Source organism: Lytechinus variegatus, chromosome 16, assembly GCF_018143015.1.
Source record: "Lytechinus variegatus isolate NC3 chromosome 16, Lvar_3.0, whole genome shotgun sequence".
Classification (NCBI taxonomy): Eukaryota; Metazoa; Echinodermata; class Echinoidea; order Temnopleuroida; family Toxopneustidae; genus Lytechinus; species Lytechinus variegatus.
In genome coordinates, this window is record NC_054755.1 from 11,590,041 (window position 1) to 11,617,786 (window position 27,746).

At 35.1% G+C, this 27,746-nt stretch overlaps 1 protein-coding gene across 3 annotated transcripts; it reads right to left on the reverse strand.

Annotated features, from left to right (window-relative positions):
• Window positions 1-30: 30 nt before the first annotated feature.
• On the reverse strand, window positions 31-27,533 carry LOC121430345 (cytoplasmic protein NCK2-like). 3 transcript variants are annotated; one of them, XM_041627624.1, is made up of 3 exons: window positions 27,168-27,533; window positions 6,146-7,110; window positions 31-5,640 (listed from the first exon to the last, which is right to left on the reverse strand). In XM_041627624.1, the coding sequence occupies exons 1-3, from the start codon at window positions 27,178-27,180 to the stop codon at window positions 5,437-5,439; spliced, it is 1,182 nt and encodes a 393-aa protein (XP_041483558.1). In that variant the 5' UTR covers window positions 27,181-27,533; the 3' UTR covers window positions 31-5,436. The 3 variants fall into 3 exon arrangements, with proteins under 3 accessions (XP_041483558.1, XP_041483556.1, XP_041483557.1); XM_041627622.1 differs by lacking the exon at window positions 27,168-27,533 and adding an exon at window positions 16,569-16,998; XM_041627623.1 differs by lacking the exon at window positions 27,168-27,533 and adding an exon at window positions 10,872-11,495.
• Window positions 27,534-27,746: the final 213 nt, after the last annotated feature.

Below are 27,746 nucleotides of genomic sequence, written 5' to 3' on the forward strand. Positions count from 1 at the left end.
GACAACTTTCAATTATAACAAGACTAGAGGAGTTGGATGATAATTAGAAATTAAGGAGATGGTCATTATATACATGTAGAAAGAGTCTTAGAAACATGCCTTTTCTTAATATTGAAGTCAATTGAATATCCTATTAAAACAAAGCCCCTTGAAATACACATGAATGAATAACAATATCCTCTCAAACGAAATAAAGAATAATTGTAATGATGTCTGGTGTTATTTTACTTTTACCACTAAATGATATTTCCTTATTTCAAAGTTAAACATAAAAATAAATACAGCTAAAAACAAAGCCCTTGAGATGTATGTATTTGGATTACAAAAAAGTGGATTTGAATGGGAATAAATTTGTATGCAAGAGTAAACTCAAAAGAAACAATGATGGTTATTTTTACTTCATTTTTTGATGTATATTTTCACTTTTTCCCTCATGATGCCTTTTGGAGAGACTGAATCCGAGAGAAAAAAAACATACATGTACATTTAAAATAAAATGATGCCCCGTCAATTATTGAATAAAATCTTTAGCAGCGTTACAATAATTTTAAGTCACATTATCATGTATGTACACAGTGTATCTATGAAAACTTGTTGTGTGTATATATGATTTGAATATACAAGGATACCGGAGCGATAAGATTTGTGTTATGTTACAAATACATGTACAACAAAATAAATAACCTTTTCTACACTTTTAACACTAATTTACAAGAAATTGTACACACTATTTTACACACAGGAGGGTCACAGAACAAGAAATCATATTCCTTCAAGAACTACGTACTTTGCATTTTTTTTACTTCTTATAGCAGCAATATCACAGTACAATACAAACATCCAGTAGCACCTTTGATAATGGGGTGAATTTCAGTTCAGGTGTTAAGTGTTTGGTGTCAAGTGTCAAAACCAGAGTTATACTGACACCATTAAGTCATACACCAGTGAATCTCAGTTTATGTAAACCATGCATGTATGATGAAATCAAATTTGAATAAGCACTTAACCTATACACAACAGTGAGTGCAAACCTTAGCATCCGATGTCAGATCCAGTGTTATGAAGACACCATTATTAAGTTAAACACCAGTGAATCTCAGTTCATGTAAACCATATGACGTAATCAAATTTGAATAAGCACTCATACACCAGTGAGTGCAAACCTTGGCATCCGATGTCATATCCAGTGTTATGCAGACACCATTCAGTTATGCACCAGTGAATCTCAGTTATATAAGAAAGCATAAACCTAATGTCATAATCAAATTTGAACAAGCACTGAGTAATACACCAGTGGGTGCAAACTATGGAACAGTGTAAACCTTTTGACACCAAACCATTTTGAATAAGCTCTTGAATCTTTCTAAAAAAAAAACTTTACTGAGATTTCATAATCAAACACCATAATTGTAACACCAAACTTGATTCAATATCTTCATGTCAAATCTGAATTAAATAAAAGCCATGTATACTTATACTCTCTTTGCATGATTGATCTAAAACATGATGATGGACGACAAACCAATTAAATTGGAGCAGTGTTAATACCATACTTGAAGTAGTTGTGGACCAATGTGGACCAATGACTATTATCATTATACTGTAGGTTTACATTCTAATTATTAGCAATCAGTTTAATGAACAATATATCTCTTGCCACAAATTTATTTACTACCACTACTGATAATATAATATTAATTATGTGAAAAGCTGTCAAGCAGAACTGGGAGGAAATTGAAATCATGATTTCTTTTCCATGTAAATGCAAGGACAATAATAAAGTACTGCCTTGCTTTTGCAGAAGGCATGCCTTTGAAAGATGGTTTACCAATACTGGCTTAAAATCAGTTCATGTTTTCAATAAACAATTCTTGTGAGAAATGTTCACATGAAATATGTTTAATGAGTAATTTGGGGAGCATCTCTCAGAGGATAGGACTACTGGCATGGGTTATTTATTCATAAGACAAGACTTCAAACATCAATCATTAAATGCTTCAAATTCATCACCTCATATCAATATCTCAAAGAGTTCATTAACAAACCTTCATAGTTTATGTCTGATCAATGAATATAATTACTACATGACAATGCATGCATATCTCATTGCACTCGCGAACAGGTACTCTATGTGAATTATTCATTCAAAACAGCAGCCAATGCCTTCCAAACTGTGCGCTAATGATGGAGGAAACGTCCTATAAAAATGTGCCACTGCACTGCAGAAATCCAGGAAGGGGTTAAAAGAAAGAGGAAAGGGGGCCTCCCGTCGGAGGTCACGGAAGGGAAGCGTACAGTCATCGCGATAACTCATCGAACAAGGGGGGTGCCTTATTAGCAGTTGCCAGAGTATGTGAGCGCGTCTGTTGCAGCACTGAATCGAATAGAGAATCCTGCAATACATAGCTTATACACAGGGAATGGAGTCACTTCCATCGAGACTAAACATGAATTGAACTCTTGACGAGTACAGCGCAAATCAAATTTCTCACAAGAAATAAGCATCAAAGTCAAACATAAACCTAATAATTGCCAATTCTTTTAAGACAAATATTGTCATATATTTTTAGGAGTAAAACAGACACAGAGAATAACATAAGCAACCTAAGATTATAAGAAAGATTGAACTTAAGGCAGTCAGTTAAAAAAAGCTTATCCAATTATGACCAGTGATATATTTGCAAGCATTGAGTACATCAAAGTGAGTCACAACTAATAATTGAAAATATTAAGGAATTTTACTCTGTCCCCTATTTCTGTTTGAGAAATGTGCATGTTTGAAAGAGTATAAAAGTGAATGTTACATTGCATATGAAGGCGAAAATTCATACTACAAAACTCACAAATAAAAACATTACTAAGAGCAAAATGAACATGAATTTGCAGATATTTTGCAGGAGTGGTGATTTTTTTCATGTGTTTCTAAACAAGTTTTCGATATTGATTCCCCTCTTACAATTTTCTATATATCATGCGAGAGTATTTTGTTCTCAAATGGAATTATACAACCATTCAATGGCCTCCCTTTGTACACAATATAACCTCCATAATTACGAGTGAATCATCCGTATTGGAGGCGTTTTATCACCGTTAAATGTCAAACATCGCAGATGTTTTGGGGGGAAGCTTGTTTGTTTCCAGGGCGATACTAGCAGTCAAAACTTTGAATGCATGCCAGAAAGAAATCTTTGAATAAATTCAGGAAATGACGATCTTGTTGGTAATTACTATTCATTTCCTAATTTCAATGAAATAACAATGATCTAACAGAAAAACTTAATTTCAAACACAAAATAGGAAATAGCTTGAATGAAGGAGATTACAAATTATATAATTTAACACTTGCATGTAGAAAAACATGGCTTTATGTATCATTTGAAATGAAATAACAAAACATGTGTTCAGTCCTTCATATTGCTTACTGTAGTTTTATTCACTTCTTCCCATATGTCCTACCGTTATGTTTCAAGAGCAAAAGATGATATGAAGCCAGCTTTGGAGTCACAATCTGCCATTGTTGGTCTCGGCCTCAGACCCAGTCACTCAAACAAAGTCCAAAGGTAAAGCTAATAAACTGAACTTTGACTTCAACTACCAACTCTCTAATCCACCCGTTTTGAAGTTTAACGTTCGAAATTTAAAAAATATCCTTATAATTTGGAATGGTTCCCTTTGAATCTGATGTTTTCATGGTATTATGAAACAATTATTTGAGTGTTTTGTAACAAGGGCATACATGCTATGACGCAACAGAAATGAGAAGGAGGAAGATTATATCATCCTTTCCAACACTAAACTATCAACAGGCACAGGAAATTTCTAATGAACTTTGATGGCTATATTTTAATGCACAAAATAATAATTCAAATGAAATCAATGCAGAGGCCCAGCATTAAAAAGAAATAGTGCATTTGGCAGTGTTTCTTGTTCTGAGTTAAATGGTTAAACATGGCACATACTGTAACCCTGGAAACAAAATGATAAAAAAAAATCATGAATAACTTGTAAAAGAGATATATAAGGTTTTTTAATTGCAATGATTTCTCCCCATTGCAGTTCAGTTTGGAAGGGCTTAGTTGGGACACTTTAATAGCACACTTGTCTATACATGTATATTGATCAGAATACGTTATAGAGATGGGTAATAGAATCTGTTCTTCTTGTATTAACAGTACAGGTTCTGGCCATAGAGCGTAAACAATTGTAATACTCAACATCAGTATACTTGAGTTTTACTAATAACCACACTTAGAGGAGTAGACAGTGAATTAACAAAGAGAGAGGGAGAGGGATTGTACAACAAAATGGCTAACATTAGAAATACGTAAAAGTTGTGAACAAGATTGAAATTATCATCAATATTGAATTCTTTTCATTAAATTTCTGAAGAATATCGTGAAAAGGGATATTGCTCTTCCAATGTTCTTGATTTCAAAATCGCAACAAATAATTGATGCAATTGTTCAACCCGATAATTTTGGTATAGTCCAATACATGCTTTTCTGTGTGCAGTCGCAGTCTGCAGTACATGCAATCTTTGGAAGAATGTAGTTAATTTTTTATCACTTTGGCGAATCCCTTTTCAACTAAACCAGTTTGTAAATGTTGGTGCATTACAGTAAAAACCTCTATCACTTTGGCGATTCCCTTTTCAACTAGACCTGTTTGTACATGTTGATGCATTACAATAAAAACCTCTATGGCTTTGAGAAAGTTTCCTCCGATAGTCAAATTCACATGACATATTTTATATTCAAGTGAAGTGTACTAACAGGAGAAAAGGACACTTCTACTCAGTGGGATTACACAATTACGTACAAGTACTTTGTTAAATTCAAACCGTAAAGTTAACATTATTGGGGGAAGATCTTGGACAATAGCAACACTTGGAAAATAGACAAAAGGTTTCCATAAGTTTCTTTGAAGGTCTGAAATAAAACTGACATTAATGCTCGATGATCCCCAACAGCACTTCATTCACTAGTCTGTTGAGTCTTGCAGCTATCACAAAGCCTGTGTATGAAGCTCATCCTATCATGGTTAATATAGCACAATGTCCTGAACGAGGAAGCTCTTGCTGGTCAATAACTAACAGTCCAAGAGCTACATGTACATCTAAAGCATTCTTCATGTGGTTTCTTTGAAAACACATGTGCATGTACATTGGAATCTCACTTTGGTACATGTATATAAACATAACACGGTGAGTCCCACAAGGCTCCAAGTTGGGACCTATGCAGTTCATTCTCAGAGTTTATTCATTCTTTACTGTGCTCTCACACTCACTTTCTCCCTCTCTCTCTCTCTCTCTTTCCTCACTCAATAAAGAAATGTAATCCCTCACAAGCGAATAAAAGATATTAACGCCCACCCAGGCAGTTTTTCTTCTGTTCATGCTGGGGTATTTTCAGCGTCCATTAGAAATCACCCTTGACATTAATTTCTCTGATTCGGCCGTGTTAAATACAGCTTGAGTTCGCCATCGTCTGAGCTGAATATGGGTGAGCGTTTGTAGTGGTCGACAAGGTCATCTAATGACTCAAACTTCCGCTGTCCGATACAGAACTTCTTATCTGACCGCGTCACTTTGAAATGCTTCACTCGATCTGGAGCCTTCACAGACACAGCAAAGTCACCAGGCTGCGAAAATGAATAAAAGATAATTGCTCTTATTTTGTTTTTCCAAAGCATCATTTAATTTCAACCTTCTCAACTACTTCCTACAATATACTCATGATTAACCAACATTTAAAATGTTTTATATTCATAATTGAGCATTTCATGATTGTTTGTAGAGAATTAGATTTACGGCAGTGCTAGGGTTTATTGCTTCAATTATGTGCAGATTATCTCTTGAGAATTTGTATTGAGAGAAAATATCACAGAATCTTGAGATTACATTGCTAAACCAAACTTCTAAATTTTTTTTGCACTAACCCAAAAAGAGATGAAGGGTTCATGTACAGTGTATCACTCCTTAAAAATCTCAAACATGTTAACAATTCTGAAAAGAAGAACTAGCATGACATATACATGTATGCAAAAGTCCATTGAAATTATAAAATGACCCTAGCATGTATTTGTCAAGGTATGGTGCCAGTTAAGACCTTAAAATAACCACTTATTTAGAGTAGACTGTTCTTACCATTGTTTCACTCTCTCGTATGAGGAATAATCCACTCTCTCCAGGACAGCTCAAGATCTTCTCTGAATCCCCTCTGGTTATTCTTCCATGAAACCAATCCCTATCGTAAAATCTATCAGAGGGCGGAGCAAAGTTGTTGTCGTGCTGCGGCAAATCAATGGGTTTCGGGACAGCATCCTCAATAAAAAAATTTGTTGGGCACACAGGGTCCGCATTCTCTACAACCTTCACATAGTTGCTCGGAACTAGTCCTGTGTTACCCTTCTTGTTGCGTGCTCTCCACCAGTCCTGATCGTCGGAGGGATTCGATATAATGTCCAGCGACTCGCCGTTTTCAAAATTTAATTCTTCGTCAGTCCTTGCCTTGAAGGCATACAGAGTTGTAACACCCAACACAAAGTCATCTGGGATGGAGTTGTCGTCACCTTTTGAACTCGTGCTGGAACCGTGACTATTTGGCATATTGGTGTCCTCCTCGCTCACGTAATTTGAGGGGAACCACCCACTTTGTCCATTGCACTCTCCTCGCCACCAACCGTCCCCGGACTTCTCCAGAACGTTCACTTGCTCACCTTTGACCAGGTTGAGTTCGTCGCCTTGTGCGGCTTTATAGTGGTACATGACCCTCGCGAGTTGTGAGAATGGCATTTCGCCTCCTGTTTGGGCCGGGTGTGGATGTGGGCTTTCGCTGTTGGGCGGGGAGATCGGACGCGACGCCGGTTTCTGTACAGTTCGCTTTGCAGAGATCCCCTTCCGGATTCTCTCCACGAGGCCGAGTTTGTCTCGCTTCACATAGTTCGATGGGACATAGCCACATTTGCCATTCTGTTTCTCCACCCTCCACCATGATCTGGAATCGTCGATCAGCTTGAGTTTCTCGTTCCGTTTGATGCTGAGCTCTTCTTCTTGCTTGGAGTCGTAGTCCCATTTAGCGACTACCAACACAGCCTCCTCATCCGTCATCTCTGTAATAAAGATAGAGAAACACATTAATACCATCTACGATCTCATCAAATTATTTGCCACACTACATGTATATATCCTTTCAGCTTTACATTATCAAAGATCCCATGAAATCGGAAATCGGAATATGATTACACATTTTTTATTACTGCACATCATGCAAGATATCTGGGGCACATGATTGTTTTGAAAATGGATTTACTTTTTACTGTACTCTTAATATTTGAATGTACATAACTTACAAGTACATGATGTAATAGTTTCTTGATTGACCTTTTATCATAAACAAAAATCAAGTACCAATATGTACACAACAATAAAAACAAAAATAATCATGATCAAATTCTAGTACATGGTGTCGATATTGAGCTTTCGGGACAGGGGATACATACATGCTTTTATATTAAAGAGCATTCAAATACATGTATGCACTGAAAACAAAATTGATAAGGTCATGTGTGCAGTTTTAATACATGTACATGATGTATAAATCTACAAGCTGTTTTTCTTTTTTCAGATAACCAACTTTTTGGGGAGGAAGGAAAAGGGAAAAATATAGATCCTGGTTTTCAGGAACTGTAATTTCACCATAGTACCACCTTTCTACATGTAATATTATCAAACAAAATTGTTGTACCATAGTACCATTCTATTTTTGTAGTATTCAATGAATTCATTACATTGTACATTCATAGTTCACTAATTCTGCAAATTCTTCTCCTTTGTGTTTGCCCCTTCTGCCATTCCTCTGCATGTATTTATATTTTTCTTTTGTTTCTTTTCTTCTGTTCTTACACACAAACCCCATTCCCCTCGCCCCACCCCCACTCCCTCTCTCCCTTTTCTCTCTTGTAAATGAAATGTACATGTACCATGAACACCAATCCTTCATTTTTCGATAGTTTCACATGAAATGCAACACATTATGATTGAACCAAAAATGGGATCACACTCTCCAACTCATAATCAATTAATGAATTCAGCACTGTATCTCTTTTGTTCTTGGCATTTCAAAGTATAAAATAATTCATAAATCATCTATTATTCATTCCATCACCATCTCCGAATCGATCGTGGACTGGATTAATCATATATGAATTACACCAACAGAATGTTAAAATGAGTCGAAGCTACACAATGTGTGCTCAGAGTATATTGATTAACAATACACACACACACACATATGTAGCGTGTTATATGTATCAGTACTTACAAAGCATCGGTGAAAAAATATATGATAACTATAATAAAGGGGGCCAGGGGGGTATATGAATATTAGAATTATAAAGGAAATGTAATATGTACTGAAACATTCTTCGGAGGAAAGATACTGAATATAGGCCTACAGTAGTACATGTACATGCATGTATTTGTTGATGTCAGCAGGAAGTTTCTTTCATAAATTATTTGAGTAATCATGAAAAGAAATCAACTGCATATTAAAAGGGAGTACTTGAAGTTGAATAAACTCAAGACTTCAGTTACGATAATGAACATCCACTCTGTTTATTACACTGGATGTTTGTTTCATGTTAAACTACAGTACCGTATTTTGGAAATGTACATGTAGTAATGTACACGGTTTATGTCATAGTGTATTACCCCCCCCCCTCCAAAAAAAAAATAATAAAAATACTTTGATACATGTATTTATCTACTTATTACATTATGAAATGTACTCTGATAATTTGTGGAATATGAATATATCATAAATTAAAAAAAAATAAAAATAACATTTCTTTTCAGCATTAGTGAGACTGGAGTTTGGGAATCTCGAGTCCCAGTGGATAAATGCTGTACACTGTACATGCCATTGACCGAGTACCAACATAAAGCACAGAGATTCATTGTCACAGCTGAGGAAAAACAAAATGACCCTCTCCCATTTGTTCTAATACAAAGTCCACCATACCAACATATCCCCCCCCACTCCCTAAGTTACATGTAATACCAGTTTAGTATTATTAAAGCAAAAAGAAAATATGGCAAAAAGTCTCGACACTGGCTGCCATGCATGTACATGTAGGCCTCCGGTCATACAGTACAACTCCATGGTCATACATTTGCTCTGCTCCACAATCCACATGACCGTACATGTAGGGGAAGGCGGGGTAAGTTGAGCATAGGGGCAAGTTGAGCCACCAGCCCCAGGCCAATAATGAATGAGTCAGACATTGTGGTGGTGTCATGTATTGATGACCCATAGCATAACCCCTAACTCCACCATATTGTTTTCAACTTTGAAACAAAAAGTAGTTTTTTAGAGGGAAAAATATGAATTTCATCCAAAAAAGTAAAAAAGAGTGTGAAATAGATAAGTGCTTTATAAACACACGTCTTTAAATATAATAAAGACATGATAACAACATTATTAGTCCAGGTATGGATCTTCATTCTTGTCATAGTCTTTTATATGATGGATGCATAATAAATGTGTGGATACAAAATTATCGCACTGAGTTCGGACTGGGGTAAGTTGAGCCAAACAGCATGGGGCAAGTTGAGCCATGGTAATTCCTATGGTAATGTATCTTAAAAAAAAAAAACCATAAAAATCGATTGAAATGCTGGCTGAAAGGAGTAAATTTACATGGCTGCTCTTTTCCTTTTAAAGGATGTTAGTATTTATAGAGAATTAGCAAATGAAAAGACTTGAAACAAAAAATTGACATGCTGGTTCTCCCTTCATACATTTGTACATAAGTTTTTGTGGCTCAACTTACCCCAGACGGTGGCTCAAACTTACCCCATATATGGGGCAAGTTGAGCCATTTGACATCGTTTTTTTCAAAGGTCACGATGACTTTCAGTGTGGGGATAGAAAGTTATATATAGGTGGAAAATATTTCAGAAGAGTTAAATTTCAAGGCAAGGTACTTCTTTCGACAAGATTATTAATCATATCAATTCTAACATGCAAAAAGCAAAAACTGTCACAACTTACCCCGCCTTCCCCTACAGTATCACATCAAAATTTGAACTTTACTTTAATACAGGGAGATTATACATGTATGTGCCAGACTGAAAATAGGCCTCCAACGTAATTGATCCGCGGCTAATCACGGAGCCAAAAATAATAATTCCTCGTTACATAATTTGCAGAACTAGTTTGCGTGAGTCGAACCCGCCCTGCGATGAATCATCGCCGCAGCTTGAGATTAACGCTAGCCTTGTCGGCAGACTTTCAAGCCCCTATTAAGCTCACCCTATGCGATCATGTGCAATGATGGAGTGGCAATAGAGTTCATGTTTTTTTTTATAAACATGAGGGATGCCAGTATAATGCCAACATTCAATGAACCATAAATCCATACAAGAATACATGTAATTTTGCTCTGTATCAGTCTCACTAGCACAAAATAGGATATTATTTTCACTGAAGATTCAATATCTTTCGGTGCCTCCATTAATAAAATACTTAGTTTAAAAAAATTTTATATTTTACATGGACTCTGTGTTAATGATTATTTGAAGCCTAATTTAATTTTATTCTTCAAATAGTCAACATTTTATCAATAACATTTTGCATTTTGAAATTTGTAAACAATGTCTTTGAGTATTAAAACTTCCTATGTATATTAAAAACAGCAGTATTGAGGTTTCCATTATTCATTATCATCTATACTGATAAGCCACTGTATAGGTGTGCTCTTGAGAAATTGGTATTATTTTACCTCAATGATTTTTGCCTGCAGTACAGTGTTCGCTCCTTTCAAATTTTTTCTTTTTGTACCTTACAAAAAGTACATGCAATAATACTTGCCGTTGTTAAAGTTAAACATTATCCCTTGATGAAAGGACTAATCGACCATCCTTGGGAGATCCCGTTAACACATGCTAATCCAATATCTCTCTCGCTCGTCAAGCACTTCACTCAAAGATACTTTTAACACAAATCCTGGTATAAGTGTAAGTCCAATATTCCAATTTCCTGGAAACAAGCGATGGGGAATTCTAGTCTCTACAATGTACGTACATCCAGACAAAGTTCCATTTCTGTGCTATTAGTATTGTTTGATGAAAAATGGCACAATACTCACAAATCCAGAGAGCTTAAAACTGTTTTAATCCAAGCCTTTTACAACTCTGTTTTAAAGTGAGAAACTTCAGATCCTGGCTAGCAAAGGGAAAAGCAACACACATGTACAGCACATGCAAGTGCACGTCATTAAAAACCAAACTCAAAGTAACGGTAAACTAATACCCAGAATCTGTAGGCACTACATGTACATGAAATATGTATCAGTTGTCTTGTCAAGTACATATATACTAGCCTGGAAGGAGTGCCTATAAGTAATGAATTTTGCAGCGAGTTACGCTCGTCCTTATGAAAAATAGTCGATGAGCCTGTATGGCCTATAAACTATCTCACTCTCACTTTCACTCTGTGCCGACACTTTATTATTACACACACGATGAGCAACCTAGCCAAAGTGTGATTAGATCGCAACTTCGGGAGGAACTTGAAGTTCCTGTTCCCAAGATCCGATAGGGGGCAAGGGGGTGGGGGCAACGAGGGGAAGAGGGCATTGAGGGAGGGGGAGGGGGGGTATTTTGCGACCACTATAACAGGCGGAACTGAGTTTGTACACCAGACACTCGTGGACTTGATAGTCTAGGCAACTACGCTTGAGCCACTTGACAAGTTCAGTGCCATAATCAATACTGGATGTAAATACTGTAGTTCTTTTACCTCATTCAATATAACATGAAAAGACGAGTATACCAGTATAGTTCACATTATAAGATGTTATGTGGCCAAGTTTGGAAATTCAAACAAAATTTGATGTAAACTGAATTGTAAAAACACAACTAAACAGAGGCCATGTGGAATTGATCATCTGTACGAATAAAGTTAATGTGCATGAGTTGACCTCCCATCATTAATTCAGAGCCAAAGTAATTTATCAGACCATGATCAGCAAATCATGTGGCCTAAATGTATGTACACATGACATGTACACTGTAAGAATACTGTTTAAAATTTCAAGCATGTTGTTTAAGCCTGTCACTCTCACAACTACTGTTTAAACTCTTCAAACAACTGTTTAAACTTTTTAAAAGTTTAAGCAAGTTGATCAAAAAGTTTAAACAATTACAAAAAAAAGTTTAAATAACTTGTTGTTAGAGTGACAGGCTTAATAAACAACATACAGTGTACTATTATTTACTGTGTAAATGTACCTTTTTACTTTAATAGTCAAATTTATTGTAATAAATTCAAACAGATGACTGGTCCAGACAAATTTGAATAAGACAGAGTCCTCTATTTATATTATACTGTTATCATTTTTGTTTGGTTTTTAAATACTGTGCATCCAACTTCTTATTTGTACAGCATTTTTATTTAGTATTTATACTGTAATATCTTTTACTTCACTGCAAACAAAATATGTCTTGTGTCTACATCAATATCGAAAGCAAGTGAATAATATAACTTGAATTACCTTTTTTCCGGGAAAAGTAAATAAGACAAGTAAACATACAAATATCATGGTACAACTTTTGTACCCAAGACTTTATTAATATGAGACAGACAGACTTTCCAGTGCTCTGTATACTTTACATATCACCAAAAGCTTGAATTTGATTAAAATCATAATAATCGAAAACTTTAGAGCACAACCAAAATCAACCTATAAAAAATATTTGAGCTGAAATATGAGTATTGGTCCAGATAAAGCAGACAGTGAGTCTAGTATAGATTTGACATTAAAAATAAAGACTGTCGAAGCACACACAGTATTTGTGTCATGTCAATCCCAAGGTGTTCATAAAGGCATGAGAATAAAGTGAAACTAAAAGACCTATTTTCAAATACAATACATGTACAGGAATTTGTTGATTATATTTTGAATATGTACTGTATGTACAAGTAATTAATAACAAAAAATGAAAGTTTGTCGCATGTTTGAAGCACTTTCGCTCATGTGTCAACAAACAAAAGGGGAATAAAATGAAAGTTTGACTCGGTCTATCGGACCAGGGTTCACTAAAAACTAAATAGAGACCAGAAACAACATCCTGTTAAGAGTAAATGGCCATAGCATGAATTGAATAACAGGATATACTCAAACAGACTGTGAGGTAATGAAAGATCCTATAAAAAAAAAGCTATGGGGGGGGGCTTTGTAGATTTGGGGCGGCAACCAATTCTGCCCGGCACCGCACGTGGCAGATCCAGGTAAGGCTAATCTGACCTTTGCCCACCCCCTTATGAGAGCCATAAAAAGTGGAAAATTAAACACCAAGTAGCAACTCCCCCAGTAAACTTGGGTTTTGATGTTTTCTGCTGAGCCCTGTTACCATTGCCATTACCATAACAGTAAAATTCACCCTCTGGCATAATTTCTTCATGTGCAGTACAGTGTATAAATTATTCCTAAGACAAGATACAAGATATTCACAAAAATTCTGTACACAGGACAATGTCTTTAGATGCATACATGTAGGTTCAGTTGCATCTGCTGGGAAGATTTGCTCTTCAATCTTCACTACCTTCATCAGGGCCAAAACATTTTTCAAACAATCAACAGAAACTCTAAATACATGTACCTCTTATTTAGGGGTCGACGCTGGGAACTCACACTGGGTGTTGCAAGAAACTTGCAATTGCTCACAAGTCAAATTTTGGTCCCCAAAACCAATGAAAAATCAGACAATTCATTGCAAAATTTGTAATTGATTGATGGTCAGCTTCTTTCATCAAGAAGTCAGCTCATAATTGATTTGCTATACATTGATCTGTCACTTGTAAATTTGCATATTTGCAACTGAATGCAAATATCTAATTTCAACACCCCCTAAAGATTAATGCTTGAGTTACAAGTAGGTGGGAACATAATATGCCAAGGAGATCAAGAGAGACTGACATTCAAGACACGTCCACATGCACATTACCACACGACCTGGGGCCCCATAACACAACGATTAATCGCCAATAATATGAAAGAAAAATTCTGATTAGTTCCTTCAGTCTACTGAGCAAAACGCGCATGCAACGATGGTCTTGATAGGTCATTTCAATTTCATAATAGCGATTAATCGCTAACCTTTGTGTTACGGGGCCCAGATGCATTACTAGCAGTTGCAGCCCAAGCCATTCGTGACCAAAAGGTCAGAGGAGCATGGTGTAACAATTACAGGCCAATTAACCGGTCTGTCATGCGCTAATTACCAATGAGAAAAGGAGTACAGTCTTGGGAGCAATTCCAATTTGCCAAGTCTCCCCGAATGTGCCCCATGCTATTTGGAATTGCACAGACTTATCAAATACATTGGCCTGGCATTGTATGAACTTTTGTAGGTTGCAGTATTGTTCTGAAGTTCATTGTATTTTAACTGGCATAGTAAATGTGTTTCAGTTCTACAACTAATTAGACCTGAAGTTTGGCATACATTTCTACCTCGTTCACATCATATTCCTAACAATATTGTGCAATCTGTGTTGTTGTTGCTGTTTTTTTTATCTTTAATACAAAAACAATCCCTCCCCCTGTTTTTTGCGTGAAGTAATGGTTAATAAGGCGGAAAGTTTGGTGAAAAAAAGAAGAAAAAACTTCTTTTGACAACAATGGGCAAAAAGTTATTGAATTGTCCAAACCTTACATTGTGATGATGTTTTAATAAACAATCACTTCTAGCCAGGCTAATTGATAGGCCTATATATACTGGATTTTTTTTCAATGTAGCCCAATATTTCAAATAGACCTATTAATTTCATTAAACATCTTAACATTACATGTTTACTAAATCATCTTGTAATTAAAATAATAATCAGATAGAAATCTGAAATATCACTTTAAGAGCAAATGTACTACACGTACATAAACATCAATGAAATAGTTTAAATTCTTTCTTTTCCATGCTTCGATCTCCACCCCCTACACTTGTAACCTTTCAAATTTCAGCCGCCGATTTGACAGATGAAACTGAGAGATTACTCAAATGTCAACTCCTCTGCTGACTTTCACTCTAATATTAGTAAAGCCACAAGTTGCCAAAACCTCCCAAACAATGACGTCAGCCAAGCAATCTTGAAGCTACAGAACTGCAGCGCAAGGCCAACTAATTCCCCATTGTTTGATCTATCAATGAATCTTTACAAAACTGACTCCCACATACTTTCAATTTCAAAATTACACGATTAATCCCAAAATGGAAGTTGATGGTTTTTCTCTTGTTTTATGATAGATACTTGTAGAATTATTGTTGTTGATGTTTTTCTACTACACATGTAGATCTACAGGGGCTTTTGTGTTTTTTTATGGTGAGTTTATATCCTTTGATAATAAATTGTAGGCCTATACAAAAATCTTGATAGTGAAGACATTTAATAGGTGCATGGAGTATAAGGAGTGGAATATTTCTCGTCAATATTATTCAAAGTTTGTGTATTTTTGTAGGAGTTTAATAGGAAATCAAAGCTTGCTTTTCACTTTACAGTGTAAAGAATACCTGAAAATCCAACAGATAAACATGTACATCATCAGCTGGTAATGTACTAGTATGTCATTCCTATGCAGATACACGTTATATAAAAACTGTACATGTATGGATTATTAAAATGGTATTAAATTTGGTAAACAAATGATAGCTCCACATCATAATGAATATAGAAACATAATGTTCTACCCAATGCATCCAGTAGTATTGAATAATTCACTATTCAATCAATCCTTCATAAAGGCATTTTCACATTTAAAAAAATGTCAAGTGCCATACATGTATGTGGATATATCCCAGACAGGAAACATCGAAATCTTGGAAAACTTTTTTGTACAACACCAGTCTAGATACCAAAACAGAATAATCAATTTAAAGGTATGCTCCGGGCTGAAAATAATATGACTGAAACAGATAAAGAAAAATCAAACAAACAAAACACTGAAAATTTTATCTAAGTCGGATAAGGAATAAAAGTTATGGCATTTTAAAGATTTGCATTATTCCAGTGAAACAGTTCTACATGTAGGCATGTCTTCATGAATATTAAATGAGCAAATTAATGATGTCATATACCCACTTGTTCTTTATATTTTTTTAAAATGAAATTAGGATTATTCCATTTTTTTTTACCAAAACTAAAAAAAATGGATTAACAGCTCATTTTAATGCATTAGATATTCATTGCTGCAAATTATTTCATTATAAAGGAGACATTGTTCACACATGTACATGTATAAAAAAAAATGAAGCAATTACATGTATGATTTCATGTAATAACATAAGAAAAAGGAAAGTGGGGATGTGAAATCATCAGCCCATCTAAATGTATGTGCATACAGTATAACTATTTTCACAAAATATTGCTAAACTTTAAAATTCAATAACTTTGTTATCCAATATTGATGACATTTTCAGCATTTTGCTCTGTAAATTTTATTCTATTTATTTAGATATAAATATTTTCAGACTGGAGCATCCCTTTAATATCTATTTGATGGGAAACCAAACTTACCTCTCTTCATGAAATTATGCAAGCCACCTTCATACGATCCAAACTCTGGCATTCTGATTAGATTTTTCATTGTGAAAGTCTACTTCTCAGTTCTCAAAGCTTTTATTCAGTTTCCACCAACAACAACACAAAGGAAAAATAGACCTGAAAATCTTGAGAAAGTTGATACGAATGTCCCCGGGTATTCACAGACTACATGAAGAATGAGACAACCGAGCTAAATCATAGAAAACCTAAAATAACCTAGATATTTTCAGATCTAGCCAAGGCTAACCCAGTGAAATAACCTTGTTACTTAGCAGCTGCTTTCGTTTCAAATGAGCCATCAGAATTTAATGACCCTCTTTTATAAAGGCCGGAGCTCTCTGTCAGAACAGTAGCAGATAGGACTTCCAGGATATGAACCCAACTGGCTCTGCTCTACAATCTTGTTTGTTTCCTATTTTCAGAGCAGTTTTCTTTTTATGCGCGGTAGGAAAACCCCATGGATTGTATTTGGGTGAGAGTGACGTAACCTGTTAGGCAGGCAAGTGAAGTCATGCATGAATCCAGTTTCGTTTAGACCATACATACAGCATACCAAGCAATGATGAGGATGGTGAGAGTTGGTGTCCCTTTACTATCAGCTGTCTATATGTATCATCAATGAAAAAATATGATCCACCTTCCCTTCTCTCTCTTTCTGTCTATTGTCTCTCTCTCCCCTTTTTACTTTATCTGCTCGTCTCTCTCACCATCTCTCTTCTTTTTCCTAATGTCAAATATCATACTTTACCTTTTTTTTAGTTCATTTGCCTTTATGTGGAGCATTGTGGCCCAGTGGATTAGTCTTCGGACTTTGAAACAGAGGGTCGTGGGTTCGAATCCCAGCCATGGCGTAATTTCCGTCAGCAAGAAACTGATCCACAATGTGCTGCACTCAACCCAGGCGAGGTAAATGGGTACCGGTAGGAAGTAATTCCTTAAAAAGCTGTGTGCGCTATGAACGCCTAGCTTAGCCGGGTAATATAGGAGTGCCTTGAGCACCTAACAAGGTGGATATGTGCGCAATATAAATACCCTATATTATTAAATTTATACAGAACTAGTACTATAATGTTTTGAGGGTTTTTTTCTGTCATATCTTTACCCGAAGCTGTTTATATGAAACATTCCAAACTCACATAGAGACGTAATCATTTATCAATTTTCATAAGCTGTTTCTCAATGAAGTTTTAAGTTTTAGCTAATAAGATTTATTGATAAATATTTCCTTTTGATTTGAATATTACTTGAACTACATGTACATGTAGAACCCAGTGACTATACACTAGTGCTAGAGTCTACATCTTGAAGACTACTGGGAAATATGATCATGATGATGAAGTGATTAAGTATGAAAATGATATTCAAAGTCTGTGAGTCAGGCTACAATACTAATCCTGTAATCATGCTCCAGAGGTTTGAATTACAAATACGTGTAATGTACATGATAACATGAAGTGTTACTGCAGATATAACTGCACATCTGTTTCTCTGAAATATTATCTTTTCCAGTACTCTTTTAAAAATGGGGACATGCAACTGTAATGCATGTGCGACCTCCCTTTCCCACAAACACAACAACAATTAGAAATTTCAGTTGTTTTTCTAGACATCCCAAATCTTCAAAATCATTCTGAGTATAAAAAAAAATCGACTCAGGACTGCAAGATTCGTTTCAACAATGAATTTCGCAAATTCCCAGTTCCATTCTGATTTGAGCCAATACTTGATAATACAGACATTACCAACACATGAACTTTCCAACAACCACGTTGAATTTTCAGTCACAGTGAGAAAATTCATGGTGATGCTTTTTGTAAACTAGCCAATGCAATTCATTCATTTTATTTGGGGGAGGGGGTGGGGGTTCCAGGGTGTTTATAAAGACAGTGGGGCTCCTACACAGATGGCTGGCCATCTCACTTTACAGTGTAAGGGACATGCCCCATAGGGACATACATGTAGGGCAATGTATCATACCCCCAAAACAGAGGCTTTGATTTTTAATTATTCTTTAATATCAATTATAAAATTGCACTGAGGGTCTGAGGTAGTGTTGATATTTACTAGATTCTGATTATTTTCGTAACTTAAATCATTCAAAAACCTATATTTTAATGAAAATGTTGTGTTGATGGTAAAAATCAAGAATTCATTTCTAAGGGCATAGGTTCCCTGTAAAGAGAGCAAGACGGACTTCAGTGTATGGATGAGGTGTAGCGAAGCAAGACCAGCAGAACAACGAACGAAATAGAGAGACTGAAGCTTTCCATCTACTCAACAGAATGCCATCTTTATTTGCTAAATACTCAGCAATTACTCATTTTCTATCAGAATTAACTCTGTTATTATCTATTTAGGTGGTCTGTCTATGACAGATCACCTATTGATTTCGTCAGAATTTTCTTTATTTCTTTATTTCTTTCTTTATTCTTGTCACCTATGTTTGTCGCCAACTTTTCTCGGAATTGGCTGAATCAATTTTGCTGATTTTTTCGTCATACATAGAATCTATCATAGAGACAGCATACTAAGCTTTTCAAGGTCATATGATTATGATGACGTCATCTACGCGCCATTTTGTAAAATTCTGTTTGATCATATCTTCATTATCAATTATCAAAATTAACAATATTTACAGGACATTAACTTCAGGTCAAAGGTCAACTGTCAATGTCATCAAAGATCATGTAAAGGTCATGACGGGTGTGTACGCGCGCGTCAAAGGTAAAAAAATTCTCTAAATGGCCTATAAATTTTTTTGGGTACGTTTCAGGTCATTTTAAGCATTTCAAAAATTTGCGCGCGTGCACGTACGCGCGCACGTTTCCGCGCGTAATGCCCTAACGCAACACAGAAACAACGTTTTTTTTTTATATCATTGCATTGATAATAAAATTCTGAACAATTTGATACCTTGACCAACCTTCTACAACCATTAATAACGAAACTAACACCAGTTAAACTTTGCAGCACGTGTGCGCGCGAGCTCTCACTATAGGCCATATATAGGCAAAAACATGCCTATTGAAAATTCACTGTAGCTCTTTTAATAGTCCGTTGACCCCCAATTTTTTTTTCATATATCGATAGAGTATTAGTTGTAAATTTGATTTCATGTCACCAATGTCCCTCAATTCGATCATGACGTCATCAAAATGGCGCCTAAACTAAAAATTTCATTTTTTCAAAAATGACGTCATCAAATTTATGCAAATTTGGTTGTAACTTCTCGAATATAGATCATTTTTCGCCCAGATTTTGATATGTTGTAGTTTAGAATGTACTCTTTCTCCTAAATTAACATGAATTTTCAATTTGAGAAACGCATCATGGCGTAAAACAGCGATGAAAAGAGGCATGTCATTTTTCCTTATTTTGCGTGTAATCTCTATGGGACATGACTTTTTCTCAAAACTGGATTCGACATTCCTCTATTTCGTGAGCCATATCTCCATATTTTAGAGTCACTTTTCCCTGAGCTTTTAGTATGATGTAGCTGAGATCCTAAGCTTTCGCAAATGTACCCTCCATTTTTTGATCAGATGCCGGGATCATGCCCGTTTTTCACTTGTAAAATTGGAATTGTAATTCTCAAAATTGCTTACGTGTAATCTCTATGGGGAATATCGTGGCTCAATGGATAACGCATTTGACTTGCTTTCTCGAGGGCGGAGGTTCGAGTCCTGGGGTAAACAAGATGATTTTTTTTTCTTTTTACCACCTCGTACATGATCCTTTATGATAATTTAAAGGTACAAAAGTTAAAATTTAGCAAGATAAAACAGATTATAATTACTTTTTTCATATCACATGTATTGTCATACATCAAAGAGACCCTTTTACAGTGCTTTACATCTCCCGTCTTTCACAAGCATTCTATCCATAATCAACATTCAGTTGTCATCATGAAGATCACATTGATCTGCATGAACATGGTAATAGTGATCATGATGGCAATAATAAAGACAGACCACCTAATTCGTCCGCATGACGAATTAAAATCTAGTTTACAATAATTTTGGTGGACGTTTTGTTGGGTTCTGTTTGATCTCATTTTATGTACATTACTACTACAACTGGAATGTTTCAGAAAAATAACCAGGAAGTTAAAAAAAAATTAAAAATGGAAATAATCAATTGATGCATAAGGTACAAATCTTTAATTGAATCAAAATGTCAAATTTTGAATCGTCCTGTTAAAATGCAATAGTGACAGATTTTACCTATTAACTTGGATCACCTTATTCGATGGATGAAAACAACTTTTTAATAAGTACGGTAAATAAATGAAACATGTAAGTGAAACTGCATAAAGCTGCCAAAAACTGAAAATGTCAGCAGCTATCTTATAATGCAATTTGGGCACTTGAAAATGACACATACATTGTACATACATGTACATGCCTGTACATTGTCCATGTATAGGTAAACATCTACATGTAATACCCCCCCCAAAAAAAAAAAAAGAAACACCAATACTACATGTATGGCAGTGGGAAAGTCTAATTTCAAAAGGGAGACATTTCTGCTGTACTGTGTTGTATTATTGTATACTGTGTTACAGTATGATGTTTTTTGTTATGTTATTTTGTTTTATGTCCTTTACCAAAGTCTACCTTGAAATGTTACCACAGTGTTGCTTTGCATATTTGAATAGCATTTTTGGTCATAAGAGAAAAGCTCTCAACTATTAATGTACTGTTCTAGATGTAAAAATATGCTATACAAAAGACTTCATTATGCATAGCAGTCTTTCAAAAATATGGAGCAAATTATTGCGATGCAATACCAGGAAAATTACTCCCTGGTGTACAAATTTGTTTCTTTCTACTAATATATTTTAAACTCAATAAGAAATACAAAGAAAGAAATAGACAATGACAAAATCACAAAGGACTATGAAAAGGGAAACAATTAATGACTAGAATGATGAACTCAACTAAATAAATAAAATAAACAAATATATAAATGAATTAATAAATAACTAATAAATAAATAAATGAACAAACAAACAAATAAATAAAGAAATAAATAAAGAAAAAATATTCAAATAAATTAATGAACATTTACTTGGAAATATTTAAACACATACATAATTTTCTATAAAGATTCGTTCTGTAATACCATGATGAACATAATGTACCTGTCTTCAAGTCATTGATATACATATTCTACGCATCAACATTTCATGTTGTATGATCCATCGGCACACATACAGAAGATGCAAAAAGCAGAGCGGGATATATCAGCAAAAAGAGGGGAAGCAGTGAGTAATGGTGATTAACTCCACTGCAAATTGGCAACCCAATGGGAACCATAAACAGTGACACAGACTTTGAAATCAGATCTGTTGCCGGGCAGCCTGGGTATGTAGGAATTCAAGATTATTGCCATGTCAAAGTAAAGCTTGAAAATATCAACCATCCCAGGAAGCCTGTTTCTTCTTTTAGCTTTCAAAACTAGGTGGGTGGATATGCAATACATAAAACCAACAAGCGAGTAGCATGGTTGCTATGGTTACATACAACACTGAGTAGAACTGGGGGAAATTGTCTTAAGAGAATATACAATGGAAAGCAGCATCATCATCACACTTGACCTGAACTTAGTTTAGTGTTTGTACAGTATTTGTTTGTTTGTTTTCATCAGGCTTTATTTAAAGATGATCACCATGATATTGCTTGAAAATCAATGAGTTACATAAACTGTTGTTTTATTTGTAAATTCACACTGCTCACTCACTGTAACTGATAATCCTATGTTTGGATTGTAAGTTGCTGTATTAATCACTTTCATAAAAGATGCAAAAAAAACTTCTCTCAGCAAAACAATGACTATGTTATTACAAGAAAGTGCAAGTGGATGTACGTCAACACAATCCTGATAATGGGAACTTTCAAAATAAATTCCCTGGAATATTGATAAGAGTGTAGAAATCACAACACTTTCAGAACAGGAAAGGCAGGCTGTTACACATGTTTTGTTTTCACTTAATGAAAGTAGTGGCAGATAACAATGATTATGATTTCACAAGAAAATACCTGTACGTAAAACCAAGGGTTAACTGTTATGACACATACTACGTACATGTATCATCATTGATCTAGATCTGGCAGTTACAACTTACATGTACAGTGTACATTGTACATAAACTGAACTTTCTGAAATCATGAAATTTAAATTTAAAAAAAAAAATTTTACACTGAAGATCACCAACACAGATAAAGCACATGTGGGACAGTGTATAATTATTGCTTGGAAAAATTCTGACAATTTGCTCAAATTTCATACTTGTTTGCCAATTATCAGCAATCACACAATTTCTCCCAGAATCTTTGTTGACTTGTTGTTGATTGGTTTTTAACGGTGCTCTCATTAAAAAAAGAGAATATTATACGCCAATCAAAATTATTTTATCATATCAAAATAATATTCATATTTTATCATTTTGGGCAGATAAGGCCTTATATTTTAAGATTGAGAAACATAAGGCTGTTAATTGCATAGAAGAGATTTCGCAAGCACAAGCAAGCTTTGCTACATAGATGCTTTATTTGTACAGACACCTAAGTGGTCATGAGTGGATTCTATAGGAACTCGTTTTGAAATAATTTACCACACCAATCAATTTTAATGGATCCATGATAAGCAACTACATGTACATGTCAATGCACATGTACATGTATACATGTACATATATACACAAATGTACATTGTTTTGTACACATGTTTTTTACACTGTACACATGGTACAAATTACAAATTCCCTGCTTCCCACAAGTAGAAAAATGTTTAATTTTGAATTTTCTATTCATACCTTTATATACGGTACAAAAATGTGTAACCATGCGTGATAACCTCTTTATTGCTAGTCCTGTTGATAATCACACGTTTTTGCCACTTAGCGATAATCAATAACCTTTCTCTCATTGTCCACAATACCCACTATCATGTAGGGAAAGTGTTTCTCCGCAATCGCGGAAAATGGACAAAATTCACAGAATCTGTCTTTTGAAAGTGGCTTTTCAAAAGGAAAATCACAGAATAAATATTTTTCCTCAAAATTTGAACAGTCATTACCATATCAAAGTAGTACACCTCTGGCAGTCTGATTTTGATAAGAACTAAAAAACTGATAATTCTTCAAATTATGGGGGGGGAACAACCAATCACTTGATAAAGAAATTCCTTATCACTTCATCGACCTAAAATGACATTTGACCATGACTGAGATGCTTAGTATTCATTTTATCAGGTAATTTTTGTTCCATTTTCGGGAGCTATATATATAAGTTGTTTTTAAGAATGAGGATTTTCTGGAGCTTCTTTTTGAGATTCCAGGTGGGTGTTTCATAAAGCTGTTCGTAAGTTATTTGGTAAATGGTACACACAATTGGCGATAATTTAGCATGCAAGAAAGGATCACCAGTAGTTCTTAAAGTCGCTCTTAACTTACGAACAGCTTTATGAAACGGCCCCAGGGCTCTTTAACATTTCGGGGGCTAAATCGACTCTAGACCCCATGTAATTTTCTGTTTCATATCATTTGCATTATCAAATAACAATCTCATATAAAGTTTATGTATTTTTAAAATAATATAAATTCTAATCCAAATTTAAATGATCAAAATTTACCTTTGACCTCGATCCAGTACCCAGAAATCAAATTTCTGATATCCGTTTCCAAATTTTTAAATATAACAAACACTTATATTTGGGTGAGAAGCATCAAAATTATTGATTTACTGTAACAGACAAATCCACCCCAACAAAAAGTTGATTTGAATAAAAAGAGAAAAATCCAACAAGCATAACACTGAAAATTTTATGAAAATCAGATTACAGTAAAATAAGAAAGTTATATTTTAAAGTTTTGCTTAATTTTACAAAACAGTTATATGCACATCCCGGTCGTTATGCAAATGAGAAAACTGCTGACATCACTCACTCTTTATTTCTTTTGTATTTTATTACATGAATTCTGAAATATTCTAATTTTCTCCTCGTCATGTGAAACAAATTTTATTTTTCCCTGAACATGTGGGATTACCATTGTTTCAACATTTAATGGTTTGAACAGTCAAGTTGATCCTTCTTGTCAAATCTGTAAAAATTGAAATATTGTATATTGAGGGACGTTACTGATTCTCTTATTTGTATCTATTAAATTGTGCATAAAACTATTTTGTGAAAAATAAAAGAAACTATAAAAATGTCATAACTTTCCAATTTTACATCCGATTTTGATGAAAGTTTCTCATTATTTTGTCTGATTTTTCTCTATTGATTCAAATCAACATTATTCTGAGGTGGACTTGCCTTTAATATCTGTGTATTCCTTGTAGGTATTAAATATCTAATGATGTATCTAATCGAAACTACTGAAGTTGGACTGAATGAACAGAGTTGTTGCTGTGTCTACATGTAGGTCATCACTGACACTAGCAAAGTGTGCTTCAATTCAATAAAATGAAAAGCTGAATGTCTGCAACTATTAATGGAATAAAAAAAAAACTGGGGTGGTGTTCTGATATCCAGTTTATTTTTGCATCTCTGTTAAAATCATTGAGACAAAATACTGAATATGTCTCTGAACAAGTATTCTGAAAAAAAAAATCATCTTCATTTTATCTTTTTTTTTAAAGACATGCTCCTTTAATCTTTATGAAGCAATGCTCCATGAGAAAGGCAGTTTACACATGTAGTTCTCGTCTCATTCAATAATGCAAGTCCTTTCCACCCGGGGCCCATCTCATTAAACTTTTTAACACATTTGCAATAACAGTTAAAAGCTACTGAAATTCTTCAATCTGATTCGCTAATAGTATATTTGCTACAGACATTGTGCATTTGTTACAATAACAAGTATTTATGAAATGAGACCCAGGTGTGGCAAAGGAGTGAGACAGTGTCAATTTCATAAATCCGAATGCACTTGCAATATGTATTTATAGGGATTTCTCATTTCTATGAAAAAATAAACATTAGGGTCTCCTTTTAGGTTGTCACATCATTTCATACAAATATTTCAAAGATATTTTTTGAAACATTTCATCATTCTACAGGAATATTGATTTGAAGGTATTCTTTCAATGACCATATGGCCCTCGCCGCCCTGAGAAGCATGAACATGAAGCATATTGTGTGTATGTACATGTAGGTTGTATCACCTGGAAATAAGGTTGGTATACATGCTAAAAATTAGAAATTAACCAAAATCACCTTAACTTTGTGGAGTGAAAACCTTTTTGTTAATACCTTCCATATAATTTTTTCTTCCAAACAAGCACCCCCTCTAATACTTAATAAATTGCTACCAGGGCCCTGTCAATGATTGATCATTTTCCTAAGAGTAAATTAACCTCCATGTAAAAATATTGCTATAGACAGAGCAGTGATATAAAATAGCCCCTACCCTAGATAATATTTTGTAACTTAATCTTATTTTTTCTTCAAAGTAACATGTGAGCACATCATCTGCATGCTGCATTAGGGTGACAATCACTGCAGGGCAGTGCAGGCAATGCCTTTCTGCCTGTACATGCAAAACAAAAATTTATCTCAGATAAAATGTGAAATTTTATCCTTGAGTCAGTTGAGATAAAGGTGATCTCAGCTAATTTCATTAAATATAATTAAAATAAAAAAACTTCAAAGATAAAAAAAATGGATCTCATATTAGTAGCATGGCCATGGGGAGGGGGGGGGGGGGTCCGTTGTCTGAACAATTACAATCAAAGCGGATAAAAACAGTTTGCAGTTTTGCTCTGAAATTTCTCAACATTGGTGCATGTGCATTAATTCAGTCATGATCAGACAATAATTGTGAATATTTGTGCTTTGGATTAGTAGAAATCTCGGGGGTGAAAGTTTCAGGTTTTGGCTTCCGTCATGTGGGTCAATGAGAAAGACCCGGCTTCATTGAGTAAGCCTACGTTAGTAAATGATTTTTACTCTCAAGAAGCCGCCTGGCTAGTCTGGACATAGGCCTATGACAGCAATTACAGGCCAGGTGGGTGTTTCATAAAGCTGTTCGTAAGTTAAGAGCGACTTTAACTTAAAGTCGCTCTATTAAGAACGACTGGTGTCTTTCTTGTGGTAAATGGTAGATTCATTGGAGATGGTTTAGCGCGTAAAAAAAGGGTCACCAGTCGTTCTTAAAGTCGCTCTTAAACGACCCCCTGATCCATGATGTAACGACACCCCCCCCCCCCCTTCCAGACTGTTCATGCGTGGCCTACATAAAACAACTGTGAATGGACATGATGGACTGGTTGCTATTTTTAAGATAATCAATGCCGGCCATGAAGATCTAACAGTTACATGATTTAGAAAGACTTTGGGACAGAAAGTGAATATGTCAATGCAAATGCGAATCTCAGTCAGACTCGACTCTCACACAGTTTCAGTCTCACTATTGTAAACCACACAGCACACAGTCACAATCACATCCATCCTCGATTTCTCTGCGATGACCTGTCTGCGATAAATGGCACATATCAAGGTTAATACTGGATTTTATCATCCCACGTAAAATACAATACAAATGAAAACAAAAATATCGACTCTCACCTTTATCTTTCATCCGAAAAATTGAGATAGATCTTCAAAATAACGCCGTTCCTTTAATTAAAATGATGATTTTAGAGGCTTCTTCGTGGAGCAGAATCGCGCAGTCGACATCGTGTGAACTTCGGGGTCACGGAGTGAATGGCTTCCTGGGCGTAGGCTTATCACTACGCTGAGGTGATTCCCCTAAATTCTTTAGTAAATTGATCAATTAATTACAAAGTAATCTTCTGTGGGCCACAAAAGTATGTTTTGTAACCAGAATGAAAACAGAATCAAACAGATATAGCGACTAACGGTTGAATTGGAGGACTACTTATATCTAGCGTAGGGCAAAATATGCTTTGTTGAAAAGTAAGTTCTTCCGGGTCATTTTATTTTTCCAGCTGGTGACGTAATTTTCTGGTTGGGAATGCCCTCAAATCTACCGGCTAAAACGAGACAGGATATGGGAGGCATCCGCGGATACCTCTTGGCTACGTCACAGACTGATTAATCAAATTAATTCACGATAAACTCACTCTCTAAGAACACTTCGAAAGACTTTGGCCTAATCACCAAAAGCAATGAACATGTCTCTGA